This window comes from Oryza sativa, chromosome 11, assembly GCF_034140825.1.
Source record: "Oryza sativa Japonica Group chromosome 11, ASM3414082v1".
NCBI classification, from domain to species: Eukaryota; Viridiplantae; Streptophyta; class Magnoliopsida; order Poales; family Poaceae; genus Oryza; species Oryza sativa.
The window spans coordinates 5964152-5984521 of record NC_089045.1 but is presented as its reverse complement, the minus strand read 5'-3'; the positions used below and the strand labels follow the sequence as shown (position 1 = coordinate 5984521).

Below are 20370 nucleotides of genomic sequence, written 5' to 3'. Positions count from 1 at the left end.
CTGAGCCAGCATATATTGAGCATATCTTGAGATTGACGAAGTCACCACCCTATGAACACCTCCGGAAGACTGAGTCGGCATATCTTGAGCACCCCCTATGAGCACCTCCGAAAGACTGAGCCGGCATATATTGAGCATATCTTGAGATTGACGAAGTCACCACCCTATGAACACCTCTGGAAGACTGAGCCGGCATATCTTGAGATTGACGAAGTCACCACCCTATGAACACCTCCGGAAGAGCCGGCATATCTTGAGCATATCTAGAGATTGACGAAGTCACCACCCTATGAGCACCTCCGGAAGACTGGGCCGGCATATCTTGAGATTGACGAAGTCACCACCCTATGAACACCTCCGGAAGACTGAGCCGGCATATCTTGAGCATATCTAGAGATTGACGAAGTCACCACCCTATGAGCACCTCCGGAAGACTGGGCCGGCATATCTTGAGATTGACGAAGTCACCACAGCGCCTCGCTGTCGACGGGTACGTCGCCTACCACTGAAAGAATAATTAGCCGTAAATGCGATCACCCGTGTCAAATCTAGGATTTGAACCCGGGTGGGCTGGTTCCACCACAAGGAACCTAACCAGTTGAGCTATGCTCACTTCGCCAAAATATATCAATTTTTGACTTATATATGTGAAACAATTTAGATACATAGTTAAAAAATATATTATATTTTGGAATGGAAGTAGTACAATAATACCAGAATCTTCTTGTTGGGTTGACACCTGTGCCCAAATGAACAATTTCATGCCAAATTCCGGCGAGCGAGATTAGGTGAAACTTCCTACATTCGTGGGAACCAAAGAGATTCAAAGTCGACCCAAATTTTATCCAAACCATCCAAATATTCATAGATTTTTTATTCAGAAGTTTTATACTACAAGTGCACAGAGACTTTATCACTGATATATGGGCCTAATAAATCCTGGATCACACGGTGACGTCGAAGGTGGAGGATATCAATCCCAGTGTACAGCTGTAGAGGCAGGAGGACAAACAACTGGACAAGCCATTCGGCCGTTGGGGGATCCCCCCTGTTGGGCCCGTGAAGGCCCAGATCCAACGGCCAGGAGCAGCCGACAAGGGACCCCCTCGCTTAATCCGGGCCCTCCACGTGTCACCCGCCCCAGTGGAAACGCTCCTTCTTCCCCAAAGAGGAAGGAAACACACACACACACAGCGCGAGGAGGCGAAGAAGAACGAACAAAGGCGAGTAGTGTGAAACCGTCCCCGAATTCGAGCTCCCGCTTCCTCCCCCACTTTTTATCCCCACCCCCGGATCGAAACCCTAGGCCGCGAGCCATTCCTGCCCCCCCCCCCACCCCCGCCGCCATGGCCCCCCGCCGCCGTGCCCGGAGCAGCGGCTGCGACCAGGTCGCCGTCGTCGACCTCGTCGACAGCGACGATGGTGAGCGCCCAAATCTCCTCTCTCTGTTTTTAATTTCGCTTTCTTTTTTCTAAAAAAATTTTATGTGTGTGTTTGTGTTTGCGCTCTTGTTGATCTGATTGCTGCTGCGGTGGTGGTGGGAGGAAGACGGCTTTTGGCTCTGTTTTCTGTTTTCTTGGGAATGGGGAGGGGTTCTAGACTTGTAGGTCCCCTGGGGTGGTGACAGAAAGTCGGATTTTCTTTTTTAGTTTTGTTAGATTCGATTAATTCTGGTGCTGGTTCTGATGATGCTGGCTCTATGTTGTGGAATTGGAAATGGGCAAACTTTTGTAGGTTCACTGCTGCATATTTTTTCTTTTCTTGATTGTGTAGGGCCTATGGCTTCTTTCATTTGTTTATCTATACTTTAGCATATCATTTGTTTATTAGAGGCCCTAAATCTTTAGGATTTGTAACTGGCTCTAAACTAAAGGCAAGAAGGGTCACTCAGGCTGCATATTCTTATGCGGGAGCTTTTAGAACAGTTCCATGGATCCATTGCATCGTTGGGTAGCTAATGTGCTGTTGATGATGTGATATGGTTGATTGTTTTGCCGGGCAATGTTGATTACATGTTACATGGCTTGATTTTGCTGTCTGGTGCTTGTTTGGGTAACCTTTTAGTGCGCCCACACTGTGTTGTTGATTTAATGCGTACATCACCTATAGTTGGTATATACCTTGTCCATATAACTGTGTCTATGCTGAAAATTTTAATAAAAGTTAAACAGCATAGAGGGCATTAAAATGGCGGCATATCATTCAAGAATTAGGTGGAGGTGTCATCTTTTACTGTCTGTTATTTACACACCTAATCACTGCTTATTATTCATTTCCTTTTATTTCTGTAGCTGATGGTATTTATTTATCCATGTGTGGCAAGCAATAGAACTTTAGTTGCTCTAGTTTATTGGTGGCTCCGTACAGAATTTAGTGCCAACTTTGTCAAACTAGGACCTGTGCCTCAGTGCTAATTTGAAGGGTTTCATTCTGAATATCATACAAAGTATAATGTTTGTTTAGATTTGTTCATATATTCTAGCATAGTGTCTAAAATATTAATTTATATGTTTTTGCTAAAACAGAGTTATTCTGATAGGTTATGGATTTAGGTATTAGGTTTTTGTGTTGGTTATAGGATTTGGTCATTTGGAGGATCAAGTTATAGGATGATGTTCCATGTATATTGGAAGTTGTAACTGAAAAGAGTTCCATGTGCATCTTGATTAAGAGGATCGGATCATTAGGTACAACTCTATTGCGGTTCTTCTACTAGGAATTTGTGTTGTAGCTAGGATAAATGTTTGCAGCATGGAAAGCAGGTCACAACCTCATTATGCTCATCTCTATAGTTCAGTTCACTATTCCTGTTCCATTCTGTCCATGTTAGAGTATTCAAATTGTTGGTCTTCTGTTGTGAAGATATAACAGTGCCATAGCCTGGACAAGTGTTTTCATGTATCAGAACATGGTAGTAATTATTTTATTGGTGGCCTGGATGGTTAGAAATATGATAATTGATAAGGATTGCAGTAAAAATGTCCCAGCTATATTCTGCTTCTCATCCCATATAAGTGGTGCCACCTATCCATCCTCCCAGTAGTATTTAACTATGATCTAGTGAATAGTGATAATTACAAAAAGGAATAGCTACATAAAGCCAACATTATGTTTGAATGTTGGAATCTTTAGTACCATGATGTGAACCAGGCTACTGGAATTTTGGAGTGTATCTTCATATCTTGAGGTCTAGTCCTATTTTTCATTTTATGTTTGTTATACAGATTGCAAGAACAAGCGTCCTCGAAGAACCATCAAGCCAGCAGCGAGGAATGTTTCGAAAAGTGCATTGCCTTCCGGTCTTGATGCCCTAAACCCAAATAGAAGAACGCTTCGCACTGCATCAAGCAACAGGGACAAAAAGAATAAAGACAAATTGGATACTGAGATTTTTGAATTATATCTGGAGTATGTCCTCTCTCTCTCTCTCTCTCTCTCTCTTCTGTGCGTGCATTAGTTTCTCTTCTTATTTACTTCATAACTTTGTGAATAGGGATCTTTGGAAGGACATTGATGAAGAAAAGAGGAGTGCTTATGCATACTTTGACTCATTGTGGTTTCACATGTACACTAGCGGACATAATAAATCAAATGTCCTTAAATGGATTAAGGCTAAGAAAGTATTTTCAAGACAATATGTTTTCGTTCCTATTGTTATATGGTAAGTTGCTTCACTACCAGTAACCCTATGGTTTATTAATTTCATTATCAAATATATTCAATTATCCACTTTCTTAACTGCAGGGGACACTGGAACCTCCTTGTCTTATGCAACTTTGGTGAGACAGACTACCTGGGTACTGACAAAGGACCACGCATGCTGCTGCTGGATTCACTTAAAACAACAAATCCGACAAGGTTGCGATCGAATATCAAAAGGTCTGATCCTTTCCCCCTTCAATATGGGTCTCTTGATAATACATATAGATCTATATTGCTACCAGCAATTTGAAATATTAAAAACAAACTGTTCTTTTGTTCTGTATGGGAATGCAACAATATATTTTTGGAACTTGGAACAGCCCAGCAGGTGGACTTACTAGATACCTGTTTCTCTTTAACCATAATGGATGTTTTTCATCTTCGATATATCCAACGTTAGACCCAATATAGGTTTTGGACACTTGGACAATGTTTCGGTAATTAGGGTGCTTGTTGTCACAGGCCCACAATCAGTTTATGCTGCTCAACATAGCCACCTCAAACTTCTGCCTCTTGCTTGTGCCTACTGAGGCCTTAGTAGTTTGTTTTCACAGGGACTATTTAATTATACAACTCAACTTCTGATAGAATATAAGCGACAAACTTGTGTACTTAGAGTCTCTTAGTTAAATTTGATTCTTCCTTTTTTTTGCTGGAGTACCAGATTTATTGCTGATATTTTTAAAACTGAAGAGCGGGAAGAGAATGAGCAATTCATTAACAAAATCTGTCTTGAGTTTCCTGAGGTATGGTGTTTAACATCTCAAAGTGCACCGTTTCAGTTTCTGCATCATGTTCATCTTATCTGAATTTCTTATCATGTTACTTAAATAACTTTTCAGGTGCCACAGCAGAATGGGGATGAATGTGGTATATATGTTCTTTACTTTATCTACTGTTTTCTTCAGAACAAAGCACTGGGAGAAGATTTCAGCCAGCTGGTGTGTCAGACATTTCCACCCTTACCCTGTTTTCCTTTTGCACCTTACAAAAGCTATGCTAATATGTTTTCTCTATGAATTAGTTTGATGATCCAGAAGAATGGGAGAACTTCCGCAAGGGTGTTCATTCATTCCGAGAGTATGTTCTTTTTCTGTATATATCCTGTATGCTATTATTAAATTGTGGTCTTATTGTTTTTTCCTTTTTGCTTCTACAGGAACAGAGAAAATGAAATTGCAGAATAGGTGAGCATGGTGGATGGCAATATTTCACCAGCTATATGTAGTTATCAGGTATGTAATGGCTGTTATGAAATCATTGCCTCTTCTATTTTGCTTTTGCCTCTTGTCTTTCTTATCAAGTTTTTCTCTTGTATATGTAACAGAATACAACAGCAAATTACCTGTTCATCTTCCTGGTGGCACAACCTGAAGAAGTTTGAAGACTGTCAAGAATTTGTTTGTCATACAGTTCATGCCGTCAAGAGGAAGATGGCTATTTCTCAGATACAAAGCAGCATCAGTGTCAACCTAGCGCTGTCGAGATCTTTCGTTGATCCAGGCTATTGATAAGCTGAAAGCCCCTTTTTTGGATAGGGTTCCATCAACATTCAGCACCTGTTAGCCGTATAGAGTCACAGATGATTCATTCCTTAAAAAAAAAAGAATATTTAAACGATTTGATACTATACTTATGCATTGTCTAGAAATGCTGGGTGGGATTTCCACCACCTTTCAGAATATTTAGCTGGGGGTTATATGATGTACATCAATATGTTTGTATCAGATCTTAAAGATGGTGTATTCCCCCTTCCAGATAATGTATTACAGTTTCGTATTTGATGCATTGAAATGCTGTCAGCGTCAGTAATCTGAAAGTTCAAAGTAGCAATATTGTTGTGATCCATCTTGACAGTAAAGCAGAACTCAACCAAGGAGGATCGTGTTTGATGTTGCTGCATTCTCAGAGTAAGCAGAACTTCAGATGTGACACCTTTGTTGCTAACATGCCACACCCCTTCCGATTTTTATATCTTTGATTTTGTTTTTCTTTTCCTTTTGTGCTAAAACGATATGGAAATTGCTTGTTTTGGGTGATGTTTATTCTTTTTGAAAACAAAATTGCATGAAACGCTCATCATGATACTTGGGAGGGAAAGGCACTCAAGATACTGAGCGAATTAGGGTGTGTTTGAGGAGAAGGGGATTAGGGAGATTGGGAAGATACGCAAAACGAGGTGAGCCATTAGCACGTGATTAATTGAGTATTAATTATTTTAAACTTTAAAAATGGATTAATATGATTTTTTAAAGCAACTTTCTTATAATTTTTTTTTGCAAAAAACACACCGTTTAGTAGTTCGGGAAGCGTGCGCGCGGAAAACGAAACAATCTTTCTCCCTTTCTCCTGCGCTTGAACGCTGCGTTCTTTCCACATACAATGAGTTAGAAAGTGCATCGTTTTCCGCGCACACGCTTCTCAAACTACTAAACGGTGTGTTTTTTGCAAAAAAATTTCTATAGGAAAGTTATTTTAAAAAATCATATTAATCCATTTTTAAAATTTAAAATAGTTTATACTCAATTAATCATGTGCTAATGGCTCACCTCGTTTTGCGTATCTTCCCAATCTTCTCAATCCCCTATCCCTCAAACTCACCCTTAGTGGTGATAATAGGCAAAACCATTAACCCTGCAAATACTATTATGCTCTCTCCAGTTCCATAATCCGATGTGTCGACGTTTGATGTCGAGATTCCGGTATTTGCATAGTATGGGGATCGTTGGTACTAGGATATATACGAGATTGAGGTAAAAGAGACGGAGACAGAGATTTTTATACAGGTTCGGGCTCCTGAATTGTCAGGTAATAACCCTACATCCTGTTGGCCGAAGCCGGTCGTTGCTCTTATTCATTATAATCATACCAGTACAATATTTGGGGTAGCCTATCTAACTGTTGTCGACATGGCGGTCTGAATGTCTGACTCGTAGTCGACAACAGGGTAGTCTTCTCCTCGAGTTCGTGCCCGGCGAGATCAAAAACAATGCTAGATCCCTACGGCCGGCCTATGTAGGTACCGAATAGGGCCGATCCAGGCATATCTCTGAAGTCGATATCCGGCGGCTTGTCTTGGCGTATGTCGGCTTGTATGTTGTGGCTTCTGTGGTTCCGTGTATGTTGATTGTGGTAGGTGTCCATTGAGGTGGTCGTCTCCCCTCTCCTCCTAGGGGGCCTTGTATTTATACCCATAGGTATCCCCTTATCCAAGTAGAACTAGGGAAACCAATATGGATACAATCCGAATAGTCTTTGTCATTTCCATATAGAACTCTGGTTGTCTTTCCTTATCCGGAACTCCTCCTATATCCGCAGGTTGTTTCCGTATAGGACATGGTATGTGGTGGGTCCTGCCGAGATTTAGTCAACTACTATTAGGTATGTGGTATCCATAACCCTGACACGATGTTTTGGATTTTTTTTAATCTCTTAAACTATGGCTTTCTATTATAATATATAGAATAAATAAAAAATATTTACTTATATTATAATATTTTTAAAGACTATTTTATATATATATATATATATATATATATATATATATATATATATATATATATATATATATATATATATATATATATATATATATATATCTTGTTGTATTGTTTTTGAACTAAATATTTTGTTCTTGTTCAAGCGGAAAAAAGCGGGAATATTTTTTAGTCCGTTTGGGAAAATAAAGTCTATGTTAGGAAAGATTTTTCATTTTTAAGTGAAATATCTAGGAAGTGGAAGGAGCACTTTAGTGGCTTCTGTGGATGCTTTACTTCTGGGATCGAAGCGCGCTTAGCTGGCATGCCAAACCATTTAGGGTGTGTTTAATTCAGGTTAAAATTGAAAGTTTAATTGAAATTAAAACGGTGTGACAGAAAAGTTAAAAGTTTATGTGTAGAAAAATTTTAATGTGATAAAAAAGTTGGAAGTTTAAAGAAAAAGTTAAGAACTAAACTAGGCCTTAGGTTAGGAACTTTATGCATATGACATTACATTAGTCTCTTAATATCGGTTATGTCAGGGCTATGGGTGCTTCCAAGCTGAAACGCCAAAAGAAAAAAAAATTGCATGATTAATTACTTGGTGAACTACTACTCCATCGCAGGAAGACAACATGATTTGGTCGGCAAATCCACTCTAACCACACAGAGTGCAGCGAGACACGTTGTTACCGTCGAAATGTAAGATCCGTATCCAATTTTCCTACGCGTTTATGAAAAGATTTGCCACATGCCACGACACGCGACACGCGCTTGTTACACAGGCTTTCTCAACTGCTACACGCGTTACGGACCTTCCGTTATACTCCTTCGGTTTCCGTTTCCGTTTCATATCATAAATTGTTTTAATTTTTCTTAAATTCAATTAAATCTTAAGAAAAATATAGCAACCAAAACAGGACAATGGCATGTTTAAGAGAGTTGATTTTGAGAAGAAGCCGTTTACTCTCTTCGTCCCAAAATAATTATAGTTTTACATCGTATCGTTTATGTTCAACGTTTAACTGTTCGTCATATTTGAATTATTTTTATGATTAATATTTTTATTGTATTAGATGATAAAACATGAATAGTACTTTGTGTGGGAGTTTTTAAAAAAAAATATAAAATTTTCAAATAAAATGAATGGTCAAACATTAGACACGAATATCTACGGCTATACATCCTAGTCCAATAAATCCAGACAAGAGACTACCTAAATTCGTTGGACTAGATTATATTTCGTTAAGGTTTTTATATTTTATGATAGGGTGGAACTATTTTTTAACTCCCATCTGGTCGGTGAGAAGGAGCTTCTAAGAGTCCGCACTCCGCAGCTTCTAGTAGAGGACGAAAAGCTGATCGTTTTGGGAGCAACCATACGAGAAGGCACCGCGAAATTGGTTACTACGAGCGGGAGACGAGCAATAAAATTGCGTTGGGGGGTGGGGGGTGGGCAGGGGCACAAATCAAGCACTGCAGTGGCAGTGCAGCTAGCCTAAAGTTTGCCGATTCCCCATGGAGTGAACGCAACTAGACCTTGGGAGTGGGGGCCATGGCGGTGGCGGAAGTCGGGGGAATGCTTGCATCTGCCGTCCTCAAGGTGGCGACCCAGAAGCTGGGCGCCGCCATAGCGGGCCGGGTCATGCTCCAGTGGAACTTCGACAAGGATCTGGAGGGGATGAAGGCCACGCTGGAGTCTGTGGACGCGGTGCTCAGGGACGCCGAGAGGCGGTCGATCCGCGACGCGGCGGTGCGGCTGTGGCTGAGGAGGCTCAAGGACGCCGCCTACGACATCTCCGACATGCTCGACGACCTGGAGAACATCACTTCCAAATCGGATGCGGGGAAGGTGCGCAATCTCCCCTGCAGCGATTCTCGCCTCTTTTTGTTATTCCTTATTATTATTATTATTACGGTTTTGCCTATTATTACTCCCTCTATATTTTAATATTTTAATGTATGACACCAACGTTTGAACATTCGTTTTATTTAAAAATTTTTAAATAAGGCGAATGGTCAAACGTTGGATTAAAAGTCAACGGCGTCATACATTAAAATATGGAGATAGTATTATTTATTGCCGTTGCGTGCCGTCAGTTTTGGGCTGTTCAGATTAATACCATTTTCAACCATACCATTGCCAAAAAAAAATGTTCGCGTTTAGTTTGTTGCCAAATTTGGTAAATACATAAGAAATCCTGCTAAAATTTGATAAGGTTTATTTTGGCTACAATCTGAACAGGCCCTTTGGTTATGGATTTACTAGTGGATGTTTCCGATTTTCCCCATCTGAAATACAGTAAATTTTATTGACGAGTATTCCTCTATTACTAACTCAAATCAGTAAATTCTCTGCAGTTGGGATGTGTGATGATCCCCAATCTGACTATTGCTCACAAGATTACCCTAGCTAATAAGATGAAGACGATAAGTGATGAACTGAAGGAGATCACTAATCAACATCTTAGCTTCAGATTCACGGAAGATAGCAGCTATAAGGAGCACAGAGTTACTGATAAACGGGAAACATCGTCCAAGGTGGAAGAAGCACTAGTTGTTGGGAGGACTGCAGAGAAGCGGATAATTATATCTTCTCTGTCCAAGAGAATGACTGAAGAGACCGTAATCCTTCCTATATATGGCATTGGAGGCATAGGCAAGACAACCTTGGCGAAACTGGTTTTCAACGCTTCCAAATTCAGAGACTACTCTAAGGTCTGGATATATGTGTCTCAGACATTTGACTTGAACAAAATTAGCAACTCTATAATTTCACAAGTATCGGAAAGTGAGAGCCAGTTGACTGAAAGGGAGATGATAAATAGGCGTCTTGATGAGCTACTTTCCGGTAGGAAGATTCTAATTGTTTTAGATGACCTATGGGAGAGGGATCAATTTCAGTTAGATGATTTGAAGACTATGTTAAAGGTTGGCAGGGGCAGCAGGGTGATTGCCATCGTAACCACCCGAGATAAGGACATTGCAGAGAAGATTTGCACCACTGAACCGTACAAACTAGAACCCCTGACAGATGACATGTGCTGGAAAATAATAAAAGAAAAGAGTGTCTTTGAAGCAAGAGATGACAAAGAACAATTGGAGAATATAGGAAGGGAAATAGCATCTAAGTGTGGAGGTGTGGCTTTAGCAGCCAAATCACTTGGATATACTCTGCAACCCATGAAGTTTGATGAATGGGTATCAGTGAGAAACAACGATATCTGGAAGGCATCTACTTTCGAATGTACATCTTTGCCATATCATAATGTGCTTGCATCCTTGCGATTGAGCTGCAGCAATATGCCTCCAAACCTGAGGTTATGCTTTGCATATTGTGCAATCTTTCCAAAAGGTCACATCATAGTAAAAGACCAAATAATTCACCAATGGAATGCTCTTGGTTTCATAGAGCAATCTGACATATTCTCTACTAGGCAGCTTGGTGAGGCATATGTTAGACAGCTTTTGGGGTTGTGCTTCCTTCAACAAACAAAGGCTCCTTCAGTGAGTTTCTACTTACCACATGCATCTATAGCTGAACAGCTTTATCATTTCTTTATTAGCCTATAGTACACACATAAATACATATCTGAGATTTTTTATATATTTTGAACCTTTCTTTAATATAATTTTAAAATAAATCCTGCTAAACTTATCTCCAGATTTGCATCTTTTGGCCACACAATGCCATCCTCATTGGTGTGGCAGGACAACACTGTTGCACCTGTTAAAGCCTGTGGCATCACAAAACATATGATGTCACACCATGAGCAATGGCACTATAGTAACTTGCTAAACCATTGCTCAAGAAGTGGCAACATTTGGTTGCTAGGTGTCCAAAACCTTTTCTTTTTTAATGAAATTTAGCTATTGGTAGTTTTCAAATTTAAATAAGTAAATGTTCTAAAAATAAAAAGAATTTGGCAAGATACAAAAGTTACATCCATTTGCAGTTACAGCAAGGGAATTTGTGCAGATGGTCCTTTTTAGAGTTGGGCCTACTATAAGCTGTGGAAAAGCACGTAAACTAAATTTAATTGCTGTGGACCTTCAGCTTCAATATTATTTATTTCTTTAGTGAAATCTTAGATGCTAATATGCTATCATGCTAGCCCTTCTCATTGAGGCATATCTGACACATACCCCTATTATGAGCTACATGCCATTGGGTGGATTAAACTATTTCATAGAAGTATCAATATACTAAAGTCTTTAATGGAGTACTAGTGTGGTGTAATATATGCAACAGGTATTGCTACAATACGTCCTCCCCTCAGCTCATTCTACTGCCATCTTCATGGGTTCATGGACACTACCACTGTGATGCTAGTGGCACCTCCCACTTCCGTTGGCTTTACTATGCCCACCTCCTAGGTACCCAGACAATCTTCTGAGTTGGCTACCCAATCTACTGTTAATAGCTTGCAATTTTCTTGCTCACTAATTATACCAAATTCATGGGAGAAGGCCTCTGGCAAGTACCTAAGCTAACCGGTTGCCTAGCCTAGCCTGCCTTGGAACATTCAGGCTGCCTATTAAAGGCCTCACCACAACTCGTGTCTCTGGCCACCCTCAATGCCTGAACGTCATTGGTTTCCTGTATGTGAGGAAGAAGACAAGCTCTTCTCTCTCCATTTCTTTCTCTGTGATTCCTAGATCCCACTTCAAAGTTCTATGTGGAGCTTCTTGTGCCAGAACTTTCTTGAACTTTTAATCTGTAATCATTGCAATATCATTGGTCTTGTTGTTGCTATGGTGGTAAACTTCCATGGGGGTTTGTTTGCTCCTTGTTGGTAGGTTTTAATAGAGTACCGAGTTTTATATGTTCCAATGATCTTGGCCTAGTAAACGACAATCAGCTTTAAGGAGTAAACCACACCAGTATTCCAGAAAAGAAGTCCACAAGGCCTCATACAATGATTTGGTGCCCACTGCCCAATCCATACCACTTAAGCCTGCAAGATGGGTAACTGCATGAATACCATTTACCCCCTTTTATTTTTTGAAACTTAAGATGGTAGGAGATCTACCGGATATATTAGAAGAAGAGAATTGACCCTTTTTATAAGGAAAACAGGGCCCGAAAACCGTACAGTTGCACAGTTTGCTAAAGGGAAACTGGCAAAACCTTACACAGAAGACACAAAAAAAACATGTGACAAAACGACTAGACCCACAGAAGTGATCGAGAGAAGAGCAAGGCCTCCAAGGAGGTGAACAACGACAGAAGCCGCTGCCGACGCCCGCCCAAAACTGGACTGGGTTTTCACCCGAAGTGGAGAGAGTTCACAAGGCAACACCTCCAAGGAGGAAACGACACCCACAGGCGTCGATGTCACCGATCCTGGAAGACCAGGCAGGGCTTTCGCCTAAGACTCCCTCAAGAAGTGCAGGACCTCTAAGAAGCTAGAGCAAGAGTGTTGAGTGTTATCGTTGCCTAGCTCATCGGCTGAACCTGATGCAGCAGCTCTAACTCCACTTTAACACAACCGAAGGGGGTAAGGACATCGCTCCGCACTCGGCACAACTACAGGTTTACACAGCCACATGGCACGTGAAGCACCAGCGAGGCCCAAGCGCCCTGACTGCAGACAGACTGGACCACCAACACGGACGAACAAAAAACTCCACCACCAAAAGACTCCACGGCCGGCCTGGGAGCAGACAACCAAGAGAAGGGAGGAGGCCTGGCCGGCCTGAAGGGGAACTGAGAGCTGTCGGCAGGGGGAGCAAAGACATCGGTGTCATCCATGTTTCCAGCGAGGATCTCCGGGCTTCGCGGGACAATCCAAACAACTGCGGCAACCACCTCCAACTTCACCACACCACCAGTGTAGAGAGAGGAGCACTGGGGCGAACAGCAGAGCAACTGAAAGGAAGAAAATATGGGGGGAGGGGGGATGACGGTCACCGGTCACCCCTACTGCTTATGCCGAGACGACAGAGAGAGGAAGAAAGAGTAGGGAAGGAAAGAGAGAAAATGGTGGTTGCCGGCGACTGGAGCGGCCGGAGCCTCCGACGCGACCCCCCGGCAGGACTCAAATCCCGCCGACCGACGGAGACAGCTGGCGCCGATGAAGGCAGGCCGACGCGCCGCCCCGGACGCCGACCCGCTGCAGCGGTGGAGCCCCGCTAGCGCCGGCCACCCCGCGGGCCGCCACCACCACACCGGCCTAACCGCCCCCGCTTCATGCCTCTTGACGCCGCCATCATAGATCCGGCGGCGGCGAGGCCGGATCTGCCGCCGCCCAGCCTGGGAGACCCCGCCGCCACCGACGAACGCTGCCCCCCCCAACCCGCGCGCGGGCACAGAGGAGAGACGTCACCGCGAGAAGGCCCCGCCGCCGCCATCCTAGCTCGCCAGCCGGCTTTGCCGGCGGCGGCGAGGTGAGAAGGGGGAGAGGAAGGCGGCGGTGGAGCTAGGGTTTCGCCCCCCGTGTCGCCTGCGCGGGGGTGACCCGGGGGGAAGGCTTCTCTGATCGAATCCAAGCGTATATAGACCAACAACTGGTTTACCCCCTTTTAGAATATCACTTGTCAGTGGTGTAGGATATAAGCTTTGTCCTACTAAGTACCAACCATGGACCTTAATACCTTATCACTTTGTTGATAATCAAAGAGTTGTGGAAACGGCTGAACTCGTTGATAATCCTCTTGGCATGGGAGATTTAGAAGCACTGCAGTGACCGTGTGTTTAATGGTGCTAGCCCTAATGTCATGGTGGTTTCACAGGCAATAGTGAATGAGGGTAGCTTATGGTGTTTAGCCGGAGCCCATGCTCTACATAAGTTTCTTGTGAGGTCGCTTGCCCCAGGTGATTAGTTGGTCTTTTCTTGGGGCTTTGGTCGTGCGTCCTTTGTATGCGACGGGGAGGGTCCTTTTGGTCCCTCCTATTTAAGTTTGTTTTTTCCTTTCTTAATGAAATGAACGCAGTCGTCCTGTGTTTTTTAGGGAAAAAAAACTTATCATCAAGGTCCGAACATTTTCTTAGAAGTTGCAAAGGATGGCGAGAATTTCACAAACCTGTTTCTACCATCAATATAACATTAAAAATCCATACTCATTATGTACTAAATCTTTACCTATTATAAAAATTCAAGATGTTTTTGTGTGGAATTTTCGTCCGTCACCCTGAGTCTCGAACGGTTGCGTTTCACTCCCTCCGCGTTGCATCAGAATCGGTGTCACGGAGGCAATAGATTAATTTTCGGTAATTTCTCAAGAGCGTGCGGATGGCCTGGTTAGAATCGAACGACGAGGCACGGAATTATCCAGATTGGTTCTGGCAGGTTCCCGCACAAACTATGGTAAGTAAACCTAAATCAGTCCCATGCATCTTAATATTAACTGTCCACTTAATATATGTAGAGTAACGATACTAAGATGCCATTTGTTCCATGAATCCATTGTGACATGGATTGTCCTTCCAACGCCATATCTCTACTGTTATAAAAAATAAAGATTTTTTTGCCGATATTTTCTTACGTCATCTGTATTTGAGTGGGTTTATAAATTCGCTTTTGGAAATACAGATTCGTGTATAAATTTGAATTTAAGTTTATTTACTTTTGGAAATACAAAACAAGTTGTATAAGAGATTTCTTTAAAAAAAACTTACATGCTAATTTGAGATGAAAGTCAGACTCCTAATTGCAGCTCATGATTTTCTAAAAAAAAATATCCAAGCGAATTCCCATAGTGAATTTCATCCTAGCTAAACCATATAACAATAATAAGATTAAAATAGCATTCACCCGTTGCAACGCACAAGCATTTTTTCTAATCTCTACTATTATAAAAATTGAAAATGTTTTTGCTGGTTCTTTGGTACGTTATCCGTATTTGAGTCGGTTTTTAAGTTCGTTCGCTTTTGTAAATAAAGATGTGTTTTGAGTCAGCTTTTAAGCTTGTTTACTTTTGGAGATACAAAGGAGTCGTATAAGAAATCTCTTTTAAAAAAACTCCACATGCTAACTTGAGATGAAAGTTAAACTCCTACTTGGAGCTCAAGATTTTCTAAAAAAATATATATTCAAGTGAATTCTCACACTGAATTTTACCCTAGATAAACAATATAACAATAATAAAATTAAAATAGTATTCACCCGTTGCAACGCACGGGTATTTTTTCTAGTGAATCAAAATGCTGAATTAGTTGAGTATATAAATCTAAGGAAAAAAGGATAGGAGAGGAAAAACTGCTCATTACAAATACCCGTGGCAACCTCTCATAGGTAATGGAAGTTGTGTAACTCCTTGCCTGTGTGTCAACTAGGAATTCACACAGGCATTACAATGCCAAAATTGATAATGCAAAAGAAAAGAAAAAAAAAGCAAAAGAACATGACCAGCAAAGCCTTCATGTTGAAGCCAATATCTAGGTCAACTCCTGGAACAGTATGACCAACGAAAGTATAGCAATGTTTTCTTAATTTTGTGGCATATAAGGTGATATATTTATATGTTCTTTTGTTGCAGACTACTAGGGTCCATAACGAAGATTCTACGTTCTTAACCATGCACGACCTGGTGCATGATTTTGCAAGATCAATCTTATTTGATGCAGTTCTGGATTCTGGAAAAAAAATCAATATTGGGGTAAGCAGTTGTCGCTATGGAATGCTCAGAGATTGCAGCAAACCACTAGAGTTGGTTACACCTTCACCTGCAAAGATAAGAGCACTGCATTTTCTGGGTTGTGGCAAAATTGAGCTTCATGGTGTTGCATTCTCATCCGCTTCATGCTTGCGAGTTTTAGATTTAAGTGGCTGTTCCATCCTGAGGTTACCTGCTTCTATCGGTCAATTAAAGCAATTGAGGTACCTTAATGCTCCGGGTATGAAAAATCGAATGATTCCCAAGTGTATCACCAAGCTCTCAAAATTAAATTTCCTCAGCCTTTGTAGGTCTCGTGCTATCTCAGCACTACCAGAGTCAATTGGTGAAATTGAAGGTCTCATGCATCTTGATTTATCAGGTTGTTCACGATTAAAAGAGCTCCCAAAGTCATTTGGGAAGCTCAGAAGGTTGGTGCACCTAAATTTGTCGAATTGCTCTCGTGTTAAAGATGTATCAGAATACATTTGTGGCCTTACCAACCTTGAATATTTGAACCTATCAGTGTGCCGTAAAATTGGATTTCTACCGAGAACATTGGGCAGCCTCACAGAACTTAAGTATTTGAACCTATCAGGTTGTTTTGGGATAAAAGAATTGCCGAAATCATTTCAGCAGCTAAAAAATTTGGTGCATCTGGATCTGTCATGCTGTAATTGTGTTAAAGATTTGTCAGAAGCTTTAGATGGCCTTGCAAAACTGCAGTACTTGAACTTATCATATTGTCACCATTATGGAAACCAGTTTCGTCTGAGAGGGCTGCCAGAAGTCATTGGCAATCTCACCAGTCTCCGGCATTTGCATTTATCGGGGTTCCTAGACAATATATTTGGCAACCAATCTGGAGTCATGGACAAGCTCCTGGAAATAGGGTATTTAAATTTATCAACATTCCAGGGTAATATTTTTCAGCAACTACCACCAGGTCAAAGTCACAGTTTCATTGAGTGCATCAGTGCCCTTTCAAATCTGGAGCATCTAAATTTGTCTAATAATGTCAGCCTTTATAGTGTACCTGAAAGTCTGGGTAACCTTAGGAGGCTACACACATTAGACCTCACAGGTTGCATTGGACTATTGTGGCTACCAGAAAGTATAAGTAAAATTCAAAGCTTGAAATATGTACTTATGAAGGATTTGTTGAGACTTAAGTCCACACTATCTTGTTTCAACAATGGCCCAATCTTGTTGCCAAACTTTGTGGTCCAAGCTGTTGACAAGAAATCCAGCAATCTTGGTCAGCTTCTTGATGCAAACCCTGCTGAGTTGGACATAAGTAGTCTTGAAAATGTGAAGTCCACAAAAGAAGCAGAGGGAATAAAATTGTCAGGAAAGAGAAATATTGTCAAACTGAAATTTGATTGGACCATAGGAACCAAGCGATATGTGGAGGACATGGAAGTGTTGAGAGAACTAGTGCCGCCAAGCACTGTGAAGTACTTTGAACTGCGAGGTTATCACAGTACAAGCTTTCCTACCTGGTTAATGGGCATTGCACACTGTCTCCCTAATCTTGTCAAAATTAAGATAGTGGATTTGTCGAAATGCAGCATACTACCACTTGGTCAGTTACCAAACCTTAAACAACTGGTTCTCGGTAGAATGAAGAGCATAACAAAGATCGATGCGGACTTCTGTGGTGGTGCGAGAGCATTTCCTCAGCTGAAGACATTTGACATATACAGCATGGAAAGGTTGCAAGAGTGGAATACAACATACTCTTGTGGTGAGGATGGTGTGACTGAGTTCATGTTCCCCAACCTTCAGTGGTTAAGCATAAGTGACTGCCCCAATTTGGTTGTGAAACCACTCCCGCCTAGAGTTACGTGGTGGGAAATAGAGGGCGGTGAAAGTGTCATATCATCATGGGGAGGGAGTGTGCACACTGGTACATCTTCATCCTCTTGTTCAGTAACTAATCTGGTCGTCAAATTCTGTACGTTGCCGTTGAGTCAGTGGAGTCTGCTTCACCACCTTCCTGCCCTCCGTCACTTAACCATCCACTGGTGCGCTGATCTGACTAGCTCACCAGAGATCATTCAAGACCTCCACTCACTCAAATCACTATCCCTAGATGGAAACGAACAGGCAGAGCTTCCAGATTGGCTGGGTGACCTCCCTTCTCTTCAAGAACTAAAGATAACCATGTATCCAGCGCTGACTGAGCTGCAAGAGAAAATTAGGCAGCTCATGTCACTACAGTCATTGACATTGTCTTCTTGTCAGATGCTGACATCATTAGGTGAATGGTTTGGGAGTCTCACCTCTCTCCAAGAATTGCACATCTCACACTGCCAAAGGCTGAACAGTTTCCCAGAGGGCATGCAGTATCTCACCTCCCTCTTGTCACTGCATCTGAGTTACTGTGAGAGCATTTCAGCACTGCCTGAATGGTTAGGAAACCTCACATCCCTCAAGACACTCCAGATATGGGAATGCAGAGGCATCAAGTCTTTGCCGGAGAGCATCGAACAACTCACTATGCTCGAACATCTAGAAATTTCTGGCTGTCCTGAACTAAAGCAATGGTGTGAATTAGAGGATAGCAAAACGAAGCTTGCTCACATAAAAAATAAAGTATGCACTCTATCAGTTACTGTTATATTCATCTTTGTACTGACTATTATTATTTTATTCATCTTAGCATAGAATATTTGTGTTTAGCATTTCTTAGAGGATACTTTATGTGGATATGTCTAGATTTTAATATGCATAGTGATGTTATTCTTCTTTTGGACACAAACATGCAAGTAGATATATCAAGAGGACAAATACATATAAAATATTCCTAATAAATAATATTCCATCTAGTAAAAAAATGTTGTTTTGGACATATAACATATTAACATTCAATACTTTTAGTACCAGTATCTTCAATATTTTAATTGGTATGTCTAAGTCGCATTTATATATTTCTCTCATGTAGTAGTTCTCTATAATATTATAATTTGGTCACCAAAGCTGTTCATCAATTGCCTTTTTTCTAAAATTTATCAGTCGATTAAAGTTGCATGGCATATAACCTAAATTTGCAATCTGAATACTGCAACTTATACATTTGTTGCAACTTTTAGTTTATGTTGTATTTTATTTCCTGGATTAACCTAGATGCATTTGTATGCTTTTGTATACATTTATACCATTTTATAATGGAATCATTGACAGCAAATTAAAGTATGATTTTTAATCTTAGTTAGAACATTCTTTGTTTCTCAGCAAGATATATGAAATATTGATATATGAGTATATGACTTTTTAGATGTTAATCTAGTGATTAAAAAGCTATTAACAGATAAGGAAAAACCAGTTGTTTGGTAAAAAGATTGCATTTATCTATATGTATATATAGATACTAGTATCATAGAAACTTATGGTCAAACTAGTATTTTGAACATTTGTGACCAGAAAAATGACTTCGTATTTTATGCAGTGTTTTTGGTAGTGCTGGGAGGCTAGAAGGTGTCTTCACTAATCTCAAGCTTGCGTTACAAATCCAGGAGCATCTCGGCGCTATATGTGCTGCCATGTCACTGCCGGCATCTCAAAAATAAAATACAGATGTTTTTTGTTTTTTGATGGGGGTACTTCCAAGCTCCATGTCAATGCTAGTCATTTCTGCCATAGGAGTTTCCTAGGTACAAGGTTGTCATGTCTCTCATTTTCCTACAGCTCATTGCATTGGAAAACTCGATTAATTAGCCCTAATGACCAATGACTAATGCAAGTGCTTAATATATATACATAGCATACGATCTGTTTTTATATCCAAATCTCTCGTTCTTCTCGAGGGAGCATATGTAATTTTATTTTTATTTTTTTGGTTTGGAAATATACTTGGCTGGACCTGGACCATATGAGATTCTGACACCATATGCTACAAACACTAATCCAAAGAGCATCTCTCATTGGACTAATTAATCAGGTGCAGACATACGTACCCACGCCTGGGGATATTATATTAGTAGTACTAATTAATCTGCATTTTGCTAATATCATGGTTAGCATTGGCAACCTGCACTGAGCAGAAGCTTGCTCCTTGTCTGGTTCTGAACAAGCAAAGCCAAATCTGCTCATAACCACTGTACTACTCTCCCGGTATTTTAGCGGGATGGAACATATTTTAATACACTATGAATCCAGATTTATACTCCCTCCGTCCCATAATAGGTGATGTTTTTGACTTTTTATTTACAACGTTTGACCATTCATTTTATTTGAAAAATTAGTGCAAATATAAAAAAAGATAAGTCATATGTAAAGTACTTTTGATAATAAAGCAAATGACAAACAAAATAAATAATAATTCTAAAATTTTTTGAATAAGAAGAATGATCAAACATTGATAAACAAAAACTCAAAAAGACAAGTAATATGGGACGAAGATAGTACTACTAAAATATGTCATAGCCACCCAAAATTTCCTGTATATTGGAACGGAGGGACGACTACTACTATGGATACTTTCTGTTAGATTATTAATAATTCTATTCATTTTTATGTATAACTGGATTGTATTTAGATATTAACAAATAGGATTAAATATACATTATATTTTATCTTCAAAAGAACA

General features: G+C 40.7%; 1 protein-coding gene and 1 pseudogene across 3 annotated transcripts; both read left to right on the top strand.

Annotated features, from left to right (window-relative positions):
- Positions 1–1184: 1184 nt before the first annotated feature.
- On the top strand, positions 1185–5490 carry LOC9272014 (probable ubiquitin-like-specific protease 2B). The gene is made up of 9 exons (XM_015760125.3): positions 1185–1422; positions 3225–3408; positions 3494–3661; positions 3745–3879; positions 4367–4448; positions 4545–4643; positions 4727–4782; positions 4862–4937; positions 5030–5490. The coding sequence occupies exons 1-8, from the start codon at positions 1347–1349 to the stop codon at positions 4887–4889; spliced, it is 828 nt and encodes a 275-aa protein (XP_015615611.2). The 5' UTR covers positions 1185–1346; the 3' UTR covers positions 4890–4937; positions 5030–5490.
- A 3155-nt stretch (positions 5491–8645) lies between these two features.
- Positions 8646–19652, top strand: LOC4350068 (putative disease resistance protein RGA1; annotated as a pseudogene). Of its 2 annotated transcripts, XR_010737487.1 has the most exons (5): positions 8646–9033; positions 9543–10688; positions 15663–16003; positions 16091–18377; positions 19231–19652. The product of XR_010737487.1 is annotated as a putative disease resistance protein RGA1, transcript variant X2 (transcript). The 2 variants fall into 2 exon arrangements; XR_003239351.2 differs by having other exon boundaries at positions 15663–18377.
- Positions 19653–20370: the final 718 nt, after the last annotated feature.